At 36.6% G+C, this 18,330-nt stretch overlaps 1 protein-coding gene across 1 annotated transcript in view; it reads left to right on the forward strand.

The window, feature by feature from the left end:
* PIK3CB (phosphatidylinositol-4,5-bisphosphate 3-kinase catalytic subunit beta) overlaps positions 1-18,330 on the forward strand; it is a 179,170-nt gene that overhangs the window by 136,828 nt on the left and 24,012 nt on the right. The window contains exons 14-19 of the mRNA XM_018049899.1: positions 2,397-2,518; positions 5,408-5,551; positions 7,099-7,198; positions 14,973-15,151; positions 15,967-16,076; positions 16,825-16,903. Coding sequence (XP_017905388.1) covers positions 2,397-2,518; positions 5,408-5,551; positions 7,099-7,198; positions 14,973-15,151; positions 15,967-16,076; positions 16,825-16,903 — 734 coding nt within the window. The remainder of the gene's footprint in view (positions 1-2,396; positions 2,519-5,407; positions 5,552-7,098; positions 7,199-14,972; positions 15,152-15,966; positions 16,077-16,824; positions 16,904-18,330) is intronic.

Here is an 18,330-nt window from a genome sequence, read left to right on the forward strand (position 1 = left end):
CAGGAGATGAGCAATTAATTACATGTTAATTTCACTATTTATAGTGAAAAATAGTTAAAATAGTGAAACTTATTTCACTATTTATTTGGCTAAGTCAGATTTGCCTTCCCTATTTGCTTCCATAGTTTTCATCAAACTGAAGTGATGAGTGTTTGTAATTTAATGTTTATATTTCAATTTAAAAATTATAAATAACATACTGAAAGAATTACTTCTCAGTAGTAGGGCTATTTTTAACCCATAACATAGTTGAACCTCTGGTATTATATAACATTATCTATCCCAGTATTGTTTTTGTGGAGCAGTGTATTCCATGTGTTAACTGGGGATGCTAGGAGTTTTTTTTTTAACTATTGTTTCAGTTCCTTAGGGAACAGTCTTCCTTATCTATATAAGGACTACTGGTCCATTAGAGTTTTGGAGGAATTGTGTGGTAAAACCTGGGATTAGGTAGGTGTTTCATACCTTTAAACCAGTATTCCTCCATCTTTTTTCATTATTACACTCCTGAGGAGCATTTTTACATAATTTTCCCCTAACAGCCCTATCCCCATGGGATTTTGATACCACAGGTAAGTGTATGTATGTCTGCCTGTGTCCTGTATGCATGCAAGTACTGTATGCATTAAAAGAACAAGTATAAGAGGTAATCTTTTCCTTTAGTAGTTTAAGAATAATTGAATCAAGATTTAAGGTAAAAGTTACAATGTAAAAAGTAACATTTCACTGTATTTGTTGAATAACTTTGATATAATCTATTATGTAAATTGCAAAGTATCACATTTCATATCCAAGTTAGTAATTTATGTAAATGTATATTAATAGTAATGTAATCAATCTCTAAAAATTACTCAAGAGGGTTATTTTTTCTGCTAATGTAAAGCAATTTAAAGTTAATTTTTTTATAAATTATCATTAGAGAACTTAAATTTATGAAACTAGTTACTCATTTAGATGTTGGCTTTTTTTGGGCACTTGAGAAACTAATGAGAAGTTTTATAATTTTCATAATTAAAACAACAAATTTAAATTATTTTTATGAAATTGTCAAAGCCCAAGTTTCTCACAAATGCTGAATTGACAAATGACAAGGCAGGCAGCAGGTTTCACAGGCCACCTCCTGCAACACGACTTTGAGGTTGAACATGCAATTGAGAGAAGCCTTCAGCCATTGCCATCTTTTGCCATATTCTTGTAACTCTGGTCTTGCATACATTTTGTGCTTCTTCCTTGGTCTTGATGTCAGTGCTGTTTAAGTAATATCCAAAAAACCCAGCGACATAAATCAGAAATTAAGGAATAAGACTCTGTCAGATAGGGTTGCGCTTTGGACAGCCACAACTCATAATTATCAAAAAAGTGTTTCACTCTCCTTCATAACCACTTTTCCTCACACTTCCCTTCAGCAATAAGAATGTAAGCTATAAAGATATCAAAATCATGAAGAGGAAGGGAGTCTTTCCAATATCAACCCTTCATAAAAGGAAATCAACTCTGATGAGTCTCACTCATTCTCATAGGAGGCAGATGAAATCCTTTCTAGAAATTTGGGTTTTCTGGAACTTAGGTTTCCATGTCCATCTGAACCCAGCCTTCACTGGTAATCCCAGGTCATCCCTCCATGGGATGCTTTTTTATCCTATGTCTCGTAAATTTCTAAGTGGCATCTGTAAATGGGAAACTGGCTGTATTTAATAAACTAGGTACTCTATTTCCTGTGGGTAACTTACTATGATTTAAAGGATTTAAATGTATTCTAGTCAATAAAGTTTTATAAAGTGACAGATATAAACTCTCTTAAACTCTCAAGATAGTTTTATGTTGATTTATTAATGTACTTTTTCAGCTTATATTTGTACTTTGGATTTTACCTTTAAGTATTTCTTTTTAAAAAATTTTATTTTTAATTGGAGGTTACTTGCTTTACAGTGTTGTGTTGATTTCTGTTGTACAACAAGGTGAATCAGCTATAAGTATACATATATCCCTCCCTCTTTAGCCTCCCTCAAAGGCCTTTAAGTATTTCTTAGTCTTTTCTCTCTCCTCCCCTTCCTCTCACCTTCTTCTCTCCTCTTGCCCCTGCCTTTATTTCCTTTTAAAAAAATTTTTAATGGTTAATGATTGTAGAGTTCATATATTCAGTGTATCATTCTACTTCCAGCTAAGTACATAATTGCTTTTTTGCCTGCTTACCTATAGAATATGTCAGCAGAGACCATCTTTTATTAACCTATATTAGCAATAATGGATTTTTGAGGCCTTAGTAATTGAACGTATACTTTTCCTTTCTTTTGACCCATCTCTGTTCCTGTGTACTGAGAAAAAACATAAGTGAACCACTGTTCAGAAGTTATAGGAGAGAAAACTAATCTTTTTTCCTTTCAACTTTTAAACAGCTTCAAGCACTGCTTCAGATTTGGCCTAAACTGCCCCCCCGGGAGGCCCTTGAGCTTCTAGATTTCAATTATCCAGATCAGTATGTACGAGAATATGCGGTGGGCTGCCTACAACAGATGAGGTATCTCCTGCAGGAGGCTTTTTGGGGTCAAGGAATAACTTGTGGGTGAGAAGAGAAGTTGAGATCTGCTTGGATGTTCTGTAAGAAAGGAAAAGGCTAGGAATGATTCAGTTCAAAGCATTTGTTCCCTTCATCCCTGTTATTCTCTCATACTCTCAAGTCTCTCCTATCCAAAACACACACACAGACACACACACACACACACACAGAGACACACACACACGATACAGATGTTTTTCTTCTTGGCCACACCACATGGCTGTATCTTAGATCCCTGACCAAGGATTAAACCCACACCCCTGCAGTGGAAACACGGTATCTTAACCACTGAACCATCAGGGAGTCCCCTCTCTATAACAAAAAAACAATCAAAAACTGCTTCTGGTTGTCCCCAAGATCACTCTCCAGTTCCATGACTCTTGGCTAAGGTTTATTGTAGCAAAAGAATACAGAGCAGAATTGGCAAAGGAAAAATTCATGGGGCAGAATCCAGAGGAAACCAGAGAGATGCTTCAAAGAGTTCTTTCCAAAAGGAGTCGCACTGACTACGCTTAATTCCCCCAGGAACAATTTGTGACAGCATGCCTGAATACTGTCTACCAGAAAGCTTGTTAGAGACTTGGTTGTAGTTTGTTTGTTCGTTCGTTTGATTTTTATTAAGACCTAGTCACTTAAGTAACTCTGTTTAGCATATTCTCAAATCCTAGACTCCCAGAATGAAAATGGGTGTTGGGCATAAGCCGTACTGTTTGCAAAAACAGTTAAAGCAGTGACCCAGTCTTACCTGTTAGGGTGGTAAGAAGCCTTCCCCGTCTACATTCCCAGATGTCAGCTAAGGGCTAACCTTGTACGCTTACTTTTTCAAAGGATAGCAATCTGGCTTGCTATTCTATTAACTCTTTTCCATCCACTACCCAGAACTAAGAAATGTTAATTTCTTAAATTGTATTTTTAAAGTTTTTACTTTTAAGTTTGTATTTTTTAAGCAATTAACATTACAGTTAGTCTTCATAGTTTGCTTATTCAGTCCTGATTACTTTCACTTCCCAGAGACAACTGTTACCACAAATTTGGTGTGTATTCTTCTATACATCATTTTTCTGTTTTTATCAGTTTTATATATCTATACAGTATAGCTATGAAATAATATTGTACATTTAAAAATTACATAAATGTGTCTTATATATATATTGTTTTACGTTTTTTTTTCCTTTATCAAACATTATGTTTTTGAGGACAGTCTTCTCCTGTTACGTATAAATGTAGTTTATTCCTTCCACTAGTGTGTAATATTCTGTCATAGAGATTTATTATATTTCTCCATTTCTCTATTGAAGAACATTTTAGATTTTCTCAAAATTTCCCATTATTAACAATGCAGTGAATATGTTTGTATAGTCCCTTTAGGGTAATACATGTGTGAGAATCTGTGGGATTTATTTGATAAAATATTGTTATGGAGACAATCTCAGACAATGAGATTTAAATTTTTTTCCATTTTCCTTCTAGCCTCAAAAGGAGGGGTTATACTGTATGGTTTTTTGTTTTTTTTTTCTTTTGGCTGTGACGCACAGCATGTGGGATCTTAGTTCTCAGACCAGGGGTCAGACCTGCACCCCCTGCATTGGCAGTCTAGAATCTTAACCATTGGACCACCAGGGAAGTCTTTGTATGAGTATTTAAAAAGCAAAACTTCTCAGAAATTAAGGATACAGTGATTTTTTTTTCTTTTTTAAATAAATCATTTATGTTTTAAATTGTGTGATATTCAAAGCAAATTATACAAAATATTTTTTCAGGTATGTCTATGAGACGTCTTTTTAAGTATTAGGAAAGAGGAAGCCTCTTCTATACTTCTGTCATTTACACTATTTATAGATTTTATAATGGGCATGGATTTTACAGTAAGCTTAAAATTGTTATATAGATAGTTTTTAAAAATGAGGCTCCCCATTGTTCCTCAGCTTCCCTAAGTTTGCATTGGATACCTGATGGGGAGGGGCTACCTGGCCACCTCCTTGGAATGAGCCAATTGTGTATTTTTCAAATATATTGACCCCTAGGCAGAGATTGCTGTGATCTCATGTTCCATATAGGTAATTCTAATGCATCTTCCTCTGTTAAATTTTCTGCGTATGAGGTGTTTTTTTTTAGATGAATAATGTCCTAGATTTAGGTTCCACATCTGATTTAGACTACATTCTTAACCGTTTATTGTCCAAGATTAGTCACCAAGTAGAGGACTTGAGATAACGAATCTTAACCTGACTACAGGAATTGCCTCTAATGAGACTGTTTACATGTGAATGGTTTGGAGATAGATACAAAATAGAGAGCCACAATCTTAATTAATTTAGCTCATTTAATTATAGTGTTTTGTTAATTCTTTGAGTCTTTCCAGCTTATAAATGCACTCTTTATTCTTCAAAGTATTTGAAGATTTTAATTGTTCATTCATTATCGGGGAGCAAAAATTACTTAACCTTTTGATAGGAAAGGAAAACTAAGTTGCTGAAGTACTGATGGAATTTGTATTTTAAAAAACTGGTTGATTGAGTATTTAAACTTCTTCAGCATGATTAGAAAACTATTTTTATTACAACTCTGGGGTCATTGTAAATACAGTCATCAGTTGTATCAACCTCGTTAACTTACTGAAAGTGCCCCATATTAGCTATTCTTTGCTCCTTTTCATACACTCTTTTGCCCACCAGAAATCCTCAGCTTATTTTGTGCTATTGTAGTCATGAAGCTGAATATAGGCATGCAACAAGCTTGACCCACAAGAACCATTGTTTCAAAGTTAGTATTTGAAGTTTGATAAGTAAGAAGGGGTCTTTTTCCAGCTCTGATTATTAAGTGACTTACTCTGTGTTTTGTTTCTTTCAGTGATGAAGAACTCTCTCAGTATCTTTTACAGTTGGTGCAAGTTTTAAAATATGAGCCTTTTCTTGATTGTGCCTTGTCTAGATTCCTACTAGAAAGAGCACTTGCTAATCGGAGGATAGGGCAGTTTTTATTTTGGCACCTCAGGTAAGTCTTTTATATTTCAAATTGAGTCCATGATACGCTTCTGTGAGTATTAATCAACATAATATACGACATTTAGCAGAACAGTCCAGCTGCTTTGTTTGAGTCATCCATAACATTTATGCTTTCCTGGTGTCTTCTCCTATTTCTCAATACCCAGATTCTCAATTTTCATGATTTGGCAATGTAACTCAGATAAATGTCCCTCTATGCCTCCTTGATTTTTAACTGTAATTAATAACTTTTCATCATAGTAATTTTTATTACTACTACTGATGGTTATAGGTTGTAAGTATTGCTGTTTTCCAGTAAAGTATACTTATTGTGTTAACATATTTGGATTAAGAAATAGACTTACTTATGCCTCCAAAAGGTCGTGGATAGTTGTATCATCATTGCTACTATTGCGTAAGTAAAGATTTTAGGGATTCCCTGGTGGCTCAGAGGTAAAGAATCCACCTGCCAACGAAAGAGACACAGGTTCAGTCCCTGATAGAAGAAGATCCGACACGCCATGGAGCATCTAAACCCGTGCACTACAGTTATTGAGCCTGCGCTGTAGAGCCTGCAGTAGCAGCTACTGAAGCGCATGCGCCCTAGCGCTCAGGCTCTGAAACAAAAGAAGCCACTGCAATGAGAAGCCAAGTCACCACAACTGGAGAAGAGCCCACCCAGCAATGGAGACCCAAGGCAGCCAAAAAATAAATAAATAAAATTATGTATAAACACACACACACAAAAGATTTTAGGTTTTCCTATAACAGCAACTTTATTTTTAGCTTCTTTATTGACAAGGTCATTTTCAGAAATATATCCGTCTTAGTAAACCAAGTTTATATGGGAGTAAAAGTGAGAAAGAGAACTAAAGATCTTTTGTTTCCTAGGAAAATTGTCAATTCTTTGTTTCTGACTCTACTCAGACATTTGTGACTTTTTTCCCACCTGGACTTCATATTTTTGAAGCTAATCAGTAACAGAGAAAGATAACTTTTCTCCTCTTTGGCTTAGCTTCTTAAAGAAAATAAGCTGTATAATATTTTGATGTTATTTTAGGGGTTGTAGTTCTGAATCTTGATTTCTTTATTATTAACTTTTTAACTTATCTTCTTTCTCATTTAGTTCAATCTTATTTTTAAATCCTCAAAGGAATAAAAGAATAAGATATTCCTTCTTTTTTCAAGTGTGTTTACCATTCTTTAAATGAGAAAAAAATCAAATAGAAGTCAATTGAGGGATTTGTTAGTTGTGTGATATGAATCAGATCTATTTCATCTTAATTGTCTGTAAATTGGTAATATTATTTCACTGCAAAAAACAAAATGTAAAAACTTCAGATTTCATGGAATAAACCATTAGCTAATGTTAATATCACATTTCTTTTTGAACTACAGTGTTTAAAGAATTAAAAGTTTAGCATCCAACCAGTGACTGTATACGTGATATGATCTTCCTTTCTTTGATAAGCATCATTAGTTAATTTCATAAAAAAGTATTTTCATCTGGGGACCTGAAGTGTTTGATAAATCTTCTTTACTGTTACCTTTTTGCAGATCTGAAGTACACATTCCTGCTGTTTCAGTACAATTTGGTGTTATCCTTGAAGCGTACTGCCGGGGAAGCGTAGGTCACATGAAAGCGCTTTCTAAGCAGGTATCAGCTTACTTTAATCTTCATGTTCACTTTGCCACATGATATTTGATAAATTGTGTCATATGCTATTTCTCCCAACACATGGTTTCATAAGAGATTTCCATAACTAAATTCAGTTAATACATTTTTTAATAAAAAAATGTAAGCTTAGAAATGAAGTTTCAGCAAATTTAACAGAATGTTATTGAATGCTATTTGAAAAATTAGGATTCCTCATAGTATTAGTATCAATCACCTCAGATATGCAGATGACACCACCCTTATGGCAGAAAGTGAAGAGGAGATAAAAAGCCTCTTGATGAAAGTGAAAGCGGAGAGCGAAAAAGTTGGCCTAAAGCTCAACGTTCAGAAAACGAAGATCATGGCATCCGGTCCCATCACTTCATGGGAAATAGATGAGGAAACAGTGGACACAGTGTCAGACTTTATTTTGGGGGCTCCAAAATCACTGCAGATGGTGACTGCAGCCATGAAATTAAAAGACGCTTACTCCTTGAAAGAAAAGTTATGACCAACCTGGATAGCATATTCAAAAGCAGAGATATTACTTTGCCAACTAAGGTCCGTCTAATCAAGGCTATGGTTTTTCCTGTGGTCATGTATGGATGTGAGAGTTGGACTGTGAAGAAGGCTGAGCACCGAAGAATTGATGCTTTTGAACTGTGGCGTTGAAGAAGACTCTTGAGAGTCCCTTGGACTGCAAGGAGATCCAGCCAGTCCATTCTGAAGGAGATCAGCCCTGGGATTTCTTTGGAAGGAATGATGCTAAAGCTGAAACTCCAGTACTTTGGCCACCTCATGCGAAGAGCTGACTCATTGGAAAAGACTCTGATGCTGGGAGGGATTGGGGGCAGGAGGAGAAGGGGTTGACAGAGGATGAGATGGCTGGATGGCATCACGGACTCAATGGATGTGAGTCTGAGTGAACTCTGGGAGTTGGTGATGGACAGGGAGGCCTGGCGTGCTGCGATTCATGGGGTCGCAAAGAGTCGGACATGACTGAGTGACTGAACTGAACTGAACTGACTGAACAATGACTGAGCGACCTCACTTTCACTTTTCACTCTCATGCATTGGAGAAGGAAATCGTAACCCACTCCAGTGTTCTTGCCTGGAGAATACCAGGGCCAGGGGAGCCTGGTGGGCTGCCGTCTTTGAGGTCGCACAGAGTCGGACATGACTGAAGCGACGCAGCAGCAGCAGCAGCAACAATGACTGAGCGGCTTCACTCTCACTTTTCATTTTCCTGCATTGGAGAAGGAAATGGCAACCCACTCCAGTATTCTTGCCTGGAGAATCCCAGGGACGGGGGAGCCTGGTGGCCTGCCGTCTATAGGGTCACAGTGTTGGACACGACTGAAGTGACGCAGCAGCAGTAGCAGCAGCAACAATGGGTTTGATGGTAACAACTGTTGTGAAATCTTTAGACCCTGTTTTTTTTCATACCTCTGAGATACTCTTTCTTATAAGAATAGTATATATGATTCATATGCTCTGTCATTTGTCATTTGTTTTAGATTGAGATATTTTGACACCTGAGTTCGTAGGTGTTATAACTTCTAAAATTCAATATATTCAAGCTGCTTTTTCAAACTGTGTATACATGCCTGAAACTGTGATATTTCAGGTATGAAATATCTCTCTCATATTCCGTCATTTTCTTCCTAGGTCTTCATTTTCTAATCATTGCAGATAATGAGGTATTAGTCATTTTTAATAGATCAGATATTAAATGCTTACTATATGCCAGGAACCATAATAAGTGTTTTAAGTATGCTGTTTTACTCTCCTAATAATGTGCCACAGTAGTTACTGATAGTGCCTGAATTTGACAAGGTAAAAAACAAGGTTCTAAGAGGTTAAGTAAGTTGGCTAAAAGCTCAGTTTTTAAGTAAAAGAATAATCAGACTTAGTTCTGTCCAACTATAAAACTAAGTCTTTTTTTTATTATTATACTGGTAGTTTTCACACTTTTTAGCAACACTTCTCTTTTTTAAATCAAAATAAAATAGACAACAATTTCATTGTTTCATTATAAATATATCTTTGAAGATAAGTAAAACATAAGCCAATAAACAGATACTGTTTTACTCAACACAGAATTCCATCAAGGGTTATTGTTGACAGTTGTCTCAGTATCCAGTTATTTGTGTATTTTTGTTTTGGAGATAGTCTTGACTCATACAGCTAAGTCGTTGCAAATAGCAATGGTTTTTCAAGAGCTTTCTTCCAAATGAGATGCATAACCATGGCCCAGGCTTGATTGTTGGTGGCTTTTTTGGTGCCCTAAAGGATGAAATGAGAGCATTTCTGCCATCAAGGAAAGCAACCCTGTATTAGCTTCTTCCTGCTGAAATTCTTCATTAACAAATAACAGTGACATGCTCCTGTTCTTTAGCAGTAATTTTTCCTGAATCGAATGTTATCTAACCTACCACTAGAAGGTTTTTAAAAAATGACTTAATATATACTTATTCAGAACCTACTATATGCCAGGATTTCTGTTAGGTATTGGTGATGTGAAGCCACGTTAGCTATGTCGCTGGCATCAAGGATTTTACATTCCACTGAATAGGTAGGAAGCATCACTATGAACAGAGCTAATGCATGTGATGGAATTCCAGCTGAGCTATTTGAAATCATAAAAGATGATGCTGTGAAAGTGCTGCACTCAATATGCCAGCAAATTTGGAAATTTGGTCACAGCTCGTGAATTGGTATATAATTACACACATGGCCGTTTCACCTTCAAAGTAAAATGAACATCCAGGTACACTTTTCAAAGTCCTGCACACTGGGAGTATTTCCCTTTACTGCTGTCCTTTAGATAGATTCCTGAAAGTGGCTGTCGTACCACAGTTGTATGCTATATGCTGCCTATGTATTATAATCCAGTCATCTGTAAACCATGATTAAGTCTTCTCTTTCTGTATCTACTCGTCATAAAGAACTCCACATGAGGCCATGGTGTAGGTTAGGAGAAAGAAGATGGTGTAACAGGAGTGGGAAATCATGGATATGTGGGCTACTCCTTCATGTAACTTGAGCCTTCAGGGCCAGATTGGGCACAGTCTTACATATAACCACTTTCACTTGATCATGAAGTGCCGCTGTGCTTGCCCATCTTTATGTGTGCTGGGTTAGAGAAAATCTGGTTTTTGACAGGCAGCTCAGGTTGCATGATTACATGCACTCTCTACTAAAACCTAGAAGCAAACTCGAACAGCTGTTTCTCAAAAAGAGAGTAGCTATCAGCAGGGGATGGTAGATTTTTTGTTTCTCTGCCAAATCCTAAGGACTTGTGCTATGATTCAGCTCTAGGAACCTGCCAAAGGCAGTTCAAGCTCCATTAGGTCTGTTGGATCATGTGGCCACAACGTGTGTGGCAGTTTGGGCCTGCTGCAGAGCCTTCTCTTGTTCTGGACTTCATTCAAAACCAGTACATAGGCCAGGGTACAAGAGAAATACGTTGTTTCCAAAATCCAAAAAGGCTCACTAGGTTGTGCCTTATTTTGCTTGTAAAGAGGGTTCTGAGCACCAAATTATTTTTTACCTTAGAAGGGATATCTTGACATATTCCACACTCCTTGAGCTCTAGAAATTCACTGAGTTTGAAGGCCTCAAATTTTTTGCTGGATTTATTTCCCACTTTCTGAAATACAAATTTAAGTCCGGAGAAGTTGCTGTGTGTTACTCACTGGGTTCATTCAGCATAATGTTATCACTGTAATGGAACAGCATGGTATCTTATTGAAGGGAAAGTCAATCAGGATTCCTTCAAATGAACTATGACATAGAGCTGGAGAATTAATATACTCCTGAGTTAGGACAATGGAAGTGTATTGCTGGCATTGCTAACTTGAGCAGATTGCTTATGGTGGTCCTTATTGACACGTATGGAAAATAAAGCATTTGTCTAATCAGTAGTTGCATACCAGATACCAGGAGATAAATTAATTTATTTACGCAGTGAAACTGCCTCTGATATATACCACCTGGTTAAGGCTGTAACAATTCCCTGTAATTCTCTAAGAGTCATCTATCTTTTGCATAGGCCAAGTAGGCGGGATGAATGAGGATGTGATGGGAATCACCACCTTGCATCTTTCAAGTCCTTGATGATAACACTAATCTATACAGTTATTCCAGGAATGTATTTACTATTTTCTTAGGTAGAAACGGGCTTCCCTTGTAGCTCAGTCAGTAAAGAATCTGCCTCCAGTGCAGGAGACCCAGGTTCGATCTCTGGGTTGGGAAGATCCCTTAGAGAAGGAAATGGCAAGCCACTCCAGTACCCTTGCCTGGAAAATGTCATGGACAGAGGAGCCTGGTGGACTGCAGTCCATGGATTCACAAAGAGTCGGGCAGGACTGAGTGACTAACACTAGGTGGAAACAGTTGTAATAACTTCCACCCAGCCTTTCTGACCATAGTAGCCCTCACTCCAGAAATCAGGGAACCAACACAGGAATTCTGCCACCTTCTGAGTATTATGTTTCAGTTATACATTCCTGAACTACAGAAATAACCACAAGATGTATTTGGAACCAACTGTGCCCATTGCAAGGAAGATCTATGCTAAAACTCTCTTGTTAACTTGACCTCCATAAGCCCCTCCTTGGTTTGGTGATTGTCAGTGACATTTTGAGTCACTTTGCATTAGTGCCATTTTAGAGACAGTGTCCAAAAATCCCTGAAAAGCCTGATTATTTTCTTTCTCCCAGTGTGGAGTTACTGTGGCAAAAGTCTCTTTGAGGAAGCCAGGGTAAAGTCGGTTTCAGTCTGGTTGATACTGTAGAGTTTGCAGGTGTCATTTGATGTTGATTAAAGTATCGGGGGTTTTATCAACTTCTCAGTTTTTCTACATATATGAGTACATGTTAGAAAAATGAGTCCTGAAGGTTTACTACTTAGGTGTTTATTAATGCTGATAAATTTAGACCATAAGCTGTATGTGATTGTAATTATTACAGTATGTAAGCTGTAAGTATTAGCAGGGTAGTTTCATCTTAGTTCACTTCAGTCGCTCAGTCGTGTCCGACTCTTTGCGACCCCAGGAACCACAGTATGCCAGGCCTCCCTGTCCATCACCAGCTCCCAGAGTTTACTCAAACTCATGTCCATTGAGTTGGTGATGCCATCCAACCATTTCATCCTCTGTCGTCCCCTTCTCCTCCTGCCCTCAATCTTTCCCAGCATCAGGGTCTTTTCAAATGAGTCAGCTCTTCGCATCAGGTGGCCAAAGTATTGGAGTTTCATCTTCAACATCAGTCCTTCCAGTGAACACTCAAGACTGATTTCCTTTAGGATGGACAGGTTGGATCTCCTTGCAGTCCAAGTTTCATCTAGCTGATGTAAACTGAAAGTAGTATATTAAACTCACGTAACTGACATTTTATGTAGTATTAAATATGCTCTCCCAGACTATGTTTTTTGTTACTACATTGTGTTTTCTTTGTGGCAAAGACTCCTCTCCCTTTTTACCTTTTCTAAATTCTCTCACTTGAACGCCATTTGTTTCCCAACTCCTAACCTTTTGTTCAGGGTTTCCCTCCTGGCTCAGAGGTTTAGAATACATGTGTCAGTACAGGAGATATTGGTTCAATCCCTGGGTGCAGAAGATCCCCTGGAGAAGGAAATGGCAACCCATTCCAGTATTGTTGCCTGGGATATCCTGTGGACAGAGTAGTCTGGCATGCTACACTCCATGGGGTTACTAAAGTGTTGAATATGACTTAGCGACTAAACAACAATAATTCCCTTTTCAAAATCTCTGCAGTAATTTTCATTGCATGAATAATAATTGAATTTTAAGACACCACGATCCCCTGCACCTTGATAAAGTCCCTACTTCTTTGGACTCATTCATATGATCAAACTACACTGGGCATTTTCTTGTTTCTCTGAGAACCCCAGTTTTCCTTTTATAACACCAAAAATATGGCATATGTCAGATCACATTATTCTTACTCTCTCTTGACTTGACTAATGGATAGTCAGGGTAAGATTGTACCCTTTATGTGGCAATTCTTGTTATCACTGTAAACTTACTATATGACAAGGTGTTGAAACTCTTAAAGGTATTTGGTTAATGGCCATGTGGGTATTCAGAACACTGTTCTAGGAAATGGATATCAACATAATTATGGATAGGCCCTGAACATTTGCAACTGTACAAATTTGGAAGAAATTCATATTTGAAATACTACAAAAAGTTCTTATTTGCATAGTCCACTTCTCAGCTAGTTCCCTTCCCACAAGTGTTTGTACAGCTCCTGAAATTGTTGAGAAATGGGCTGTCTGTGGTTTTGACAGATGGCTGACTTGGCAAGCTTCAGCAATCTTGATTTTTATCTTCCAACTACATAGAACCTTTCCAGTTTCCTGTGAGCAAGCCCTCAGCCTTTCTGTAGAAACTGCATGCTGAATTCACATCCCTATAGAGTCTTAGAGGTTTCTTTGTATAGAAGCAAAATTCAGAAATGAAAACATGGTGTAAAATAAATCTGTTCATGGAAATGCAAACCTTAAAGTTCATGTTTGTTGCATATATATTCTATATGCTTGTTATATGCAGTTTACATGTTGATGTATGTATTTAACATTTATCAATTATTTCCAGTTTTAATGACATAATAATAAAATGAAATATTCCTTTCTATGTTTTATGGCTGGCCAAGGCTAGGTCTTAAAGAATTTGACTAATATGACCTGGATAGTCCTTAAGTTAGTAAAAATAAGATTGACTTTTAAACACATGATTTTGATTCAGTTGGCCCTTGTTGATTCCCCTTGTACTACTTGCGTAAGTTTTTTTTTATTTGCATAAGTTTTGATAGAGGCTTCTCTGGTACCTCAGCTGTCAAAGAATTCACCTGCAATGCAAGAGATTTGACCCAGTTCAATTCCTGGGTCAGGAAGATCCACTGGATAGGCTACTTACTCCAGTATTGTTGGGCTTCCCTTGTGGCTCAGCTGGTAAAGAGTCAGCCTGCAATGCGGGAGACCTGGGTTCAGTCCCCGGGTTGTGAAGATTCCCTGGAGAAGGAAAAGGCTACCCACTCCAGTATTCTGGTCTGGAGAATTCCAGGACTGTATAGTCCATCGTGTCGCAAAAAGAGTTGGACTCATCTGAGCAACTTTCACTTTCAAGTTTTGATAGCTAGAGTTTAACTCATTATAAAAACCAGTAATTTAGCCTTGAACAATAGCTATTGTTGTCTGTATTCATATTTATTTTATTGAACAGCCATTTACGATACACCCTTAGTGGAAAGAGAATATACTGAGAAAATGTAAAACAGGAGTGTTAAAAAAAATGTTAAACAAAGATAGTAATGTCAATCCCAGGTTACTTGAAAATGCAGATTTTCCTTTCGTACTATAGAGTTGCCCAATTAGTGTGGTTCAGATTTATTGTGTTTCAAATTCTATTTGAACTCAATTAGTTACAGAGTTCTCAGTAAAGTTTCATACTTATCTTCTTACCTGCAATCTAGGTCTCTTTACTTTTCTCTAGTTTATAAGATTTTATTTAAGGAAAGGATTTGTGAACATTTGAAAAATACTTTAAGTTACAAGTGTTCACAATTAATTTATTTCCTTGTATGTAATATATTTGTCATAAAGCGAGTACTATTTTTACTTTAGCTGATTATCCTGCCTGTATGTTGTGGTGAGGAGAGTTAATAGGGAAAGGTTATTGATTAATAGTACCATGTGATACTGTTTTTAACAAAAATGCATTTTGGTGGTGTGGAAATTTATTTTTCAGGTTGAAGCACTCAATAAACTAAAAACTTTAAATAGTTTAATCAAACTGAATGCAATGAAGCTAAATAGAGCCAAAGGGAAAGAAGCAATGCATACTTGTCTAAAACAGAATGCTTACCGTGAAGCCCTCTCTGACCTGCAGTCACCTCTGAACCCATGTGTTATCCTCTCAGAACTCTAGTAAGTGACCTTCTATACTGTGCTTGGTGAACTTCCCTTTAAATAACATTGTAAGAGGGATTTCCGAGTGACTGCCTTAGGGGAGCAGTGAAGACAGCTCTTGGTAATTGGAATAAAATTAAAGAAGGAAAATCTTAAAGTTCTCAAAAGTTATTCTTAATGTTAGTAGGATGTTTGCCTTCTAGCTAAATTTACCAGTGGGGTTAGTGGAAGTTAATTTCCGTTCAATTGTATGTAATTAAATTTGTTTTCTGTATTACTGGTTTCTTAGTTGAAAGTCTTAGTAAGCAAAATGTTGGCAGCCATCATAGATTATTTACTAATTAAACGTTCCATCAAAATGAAATTTTTCAATGAACTTAGAAAATGATTTCTTATTTTTACTTTTCCTGTAAAAGTAACAATGGGAAAGTAATTATTATGTTCAGTATATCAGGATTCAAAGTTGATCCCTCTTAGGAAATCACGAATAAACTCACAATCCAGTGTTATACTCTGATTGTTATTGTCCATGTATGATAACAAAAGTTAAAGAAGAATAAGGAAAGAAAAGGAGGAGTTTTAAATATAGCGGTGAGAAGGGTGAGAAGGACAAATCTGGATTTTCAGTTCAGCTCCTTTGTAATCACTGCATGCCTACCAAGGCTAGGGTCACAGTTGCTTTTCTGCCAAGAAGAAATGTTATAGTTTTGACTTCCGTAGACCTGAATGGAACAGGTGAGGGGTTTTCCCAGGCCTAGTATTTCATAGCAACATTACAATCTTGCCATATGTTTTAACTGAAGTGGGCTAATTTTTCCCTTTCTTCCTTTCAGTGTTGAGAAGTGTAAATACATGGATTCCAAAATGAAGCCTTTGTGGCTTGTGTACAACAACAAGGTGTTTGGTGAGGATTCAGTTGGAGTGATTTTTAAAAATGGTGATGGTATGTATTAAATTATTTACAGTGCCAAATTTCTTAGTATTTTTCGTTTGTCATCTGTTTGCTTTCTCTGAAAGATGATGTGAAAATGTAGAACAAACAGATGGCAGCCAGAGGTAGCTATTAATGGTCATTAAGTTGAATTTGACCTATCATAAACCCCCTTTTTTTCTCCTTTGGGAAAGTGATTTGTATAGCTTACTTACATGCATTGTTCTAATAAACTTTCCCTTTTTCCTACAAAATACAATGCTGTGTATTCCTTTGGTTAAAAGCTTATAAAGTATAAGAGAATATTTTCAATACATTCATAACATTGTTTCATTGATAACAATTTTGATATTGCTGCCATAGTTTTATATTTTAATTAAAACAGTTTACCCATATTTTATAAAAGAAATGCCTCTGAAGTAATCACACCAAGGAGAAGGTAGTCATGATTGCTACCATTCATTAGTTTTGGGATTGCAGGCAAATCACGTGAAATTCATTGAGCTTCAGGTTCTCCCTGTCCATGAAGATTATATCATCTCTGTGTTGGGTCTGTTAAATGGAATTAAGTGAACCTAAGTGTATGTGCTTACAACTATTTTAAAAGAAATTTAAAATTCTGGGAAAAGAAATTGAACAGAAGAGTTATTTTTCAGTGTTTATTTTCCAGCCAGTTAATTCTGGCTGAATTAGTTAATCTTAAATTAATGTTATTAAGCATAAAGTAGAAAGCACTTATATAAGGGCTTTTCCCGCTTAGATTTACGGCAGGATATGTTGACACTCCAAATGCTGCGCTTGATGGATTTACTTTGGAAAGAAGCTGGTCTGGACCTTCGGTAAGATTTCTGGTGAATTTCTTTTTATCTCATTTTGTATTCCTTCCACCAAAGAGTTTTAAAAACTTCTTGTTGATTTCTTCCTGAAATTATTATTGGTTGTTGTTCATAATCATATCCATATAATACTTTATATTTACAACAATCTCTCAATACATTATCTTACTGAAACCTCATCAAGTGTAAAACTACACTTATGACAGCAAGAGTCACATCCCAATCTGCAGTTTTGGAGGTGGTCTCAGGAAAGATGCACTGGTGGTTGCAAGAGTGATAAGCCAGAGAAGGGCCTGTGCCTCTTCTTTTTCAGCCTTGTAACCCGGATTCTTTTAACCTTCCTGAAAGTGAAGTCTTTAGGACTTTCAGGGTTTTTTGCTTGCCACCATTGTGAGGAGTAGACAGTGAGCAGAACAGGTTTATGGTGACAAAGAAAAAGGAAACATACTGGATTTTTAAAGATTAATTGTTATAAATCTTAATTGGCAACACTGTTGATATATTTAATTATATAAAAATATAAGGTTCAAATGTCAGCAAACCAAATTCAAGACTCACCCCATTATTTGATTCATAATGAACAGGACAAAGGGATAAAAATTCTAAATATTAAAAAGAGTTCATAGAAATAAATATATAGGGAGATGTGAAAAGGCCATTCGGGTTATAAAATAAATAAGCTAATAATTATGCAAATACCATTTGTTCTAAGGTAGAAGTTCAAATCAGAAAAGGCAATGGCATCCCACTCCAGGACTCTTGCCTGGAAAATCCCATGGACAGAGGAGCCTGGTAGGCTACAGTCCATGGGGTCGCTAGGAGTCAGACATGACTGAGCGACTTCACTTTGACTTTTCACTCTCATGCATCGGAGAAGGAAATGGCAAACCACTCCAGTGTTCTTGCCTGGAGAATCCCAGGGACGGGGGAGCCTGGTGGGCTGCCGTGTATGGGGTCGCACAGAGTTGGACACGACTGAAGTGACTTAGCAGCAGCAGCAGCAGTTCAAATTAAAAGAACAATTAGATACCATTGATTTCTTACCAAAAATTTTGTTAAATGAAATGCAGTCTGGAGCACTGTTGCAGTAACAGAAACACAAATATTGTCATATACCATTATAAATTAATATAAAGCTCTATATCATTTATTTATACTCTATATCCAATATTTCCATAATTTAATTTAAAATTAAAAATGTAAAAAGAGATTTATATACAAAGGTACTCATTCTTGCTTTATTTACAGTTAAAAAAAAAATTGGGCCACCCTTTTCAACGTTTGTTCAATAGTATAATGGTTTAAAAAATGGTGTGCTTTCACATATGACGAAACATCTCAGGTATTTAAAAGTATTGTTTATAGAGAATTTCGATCAGTTTGGAGGTGCAAACAAGTAAGATGCAAAAAATATTTTAATAGAATGATTT

The sequence above is a fragment of the Capra hircus genome, chromosome 1 (assembly GCF_001704415.2).
Source record: "Capra hircus breed San Clemente chromosome 1, ASM170441v1, whole genome shotgun sequence".
Taxonomy (NCBI): Eukaryota; Metazoa; Chordata; class Mammalia; order Artiodactyla; family Bovidae; genus Capra; species Capra hircus.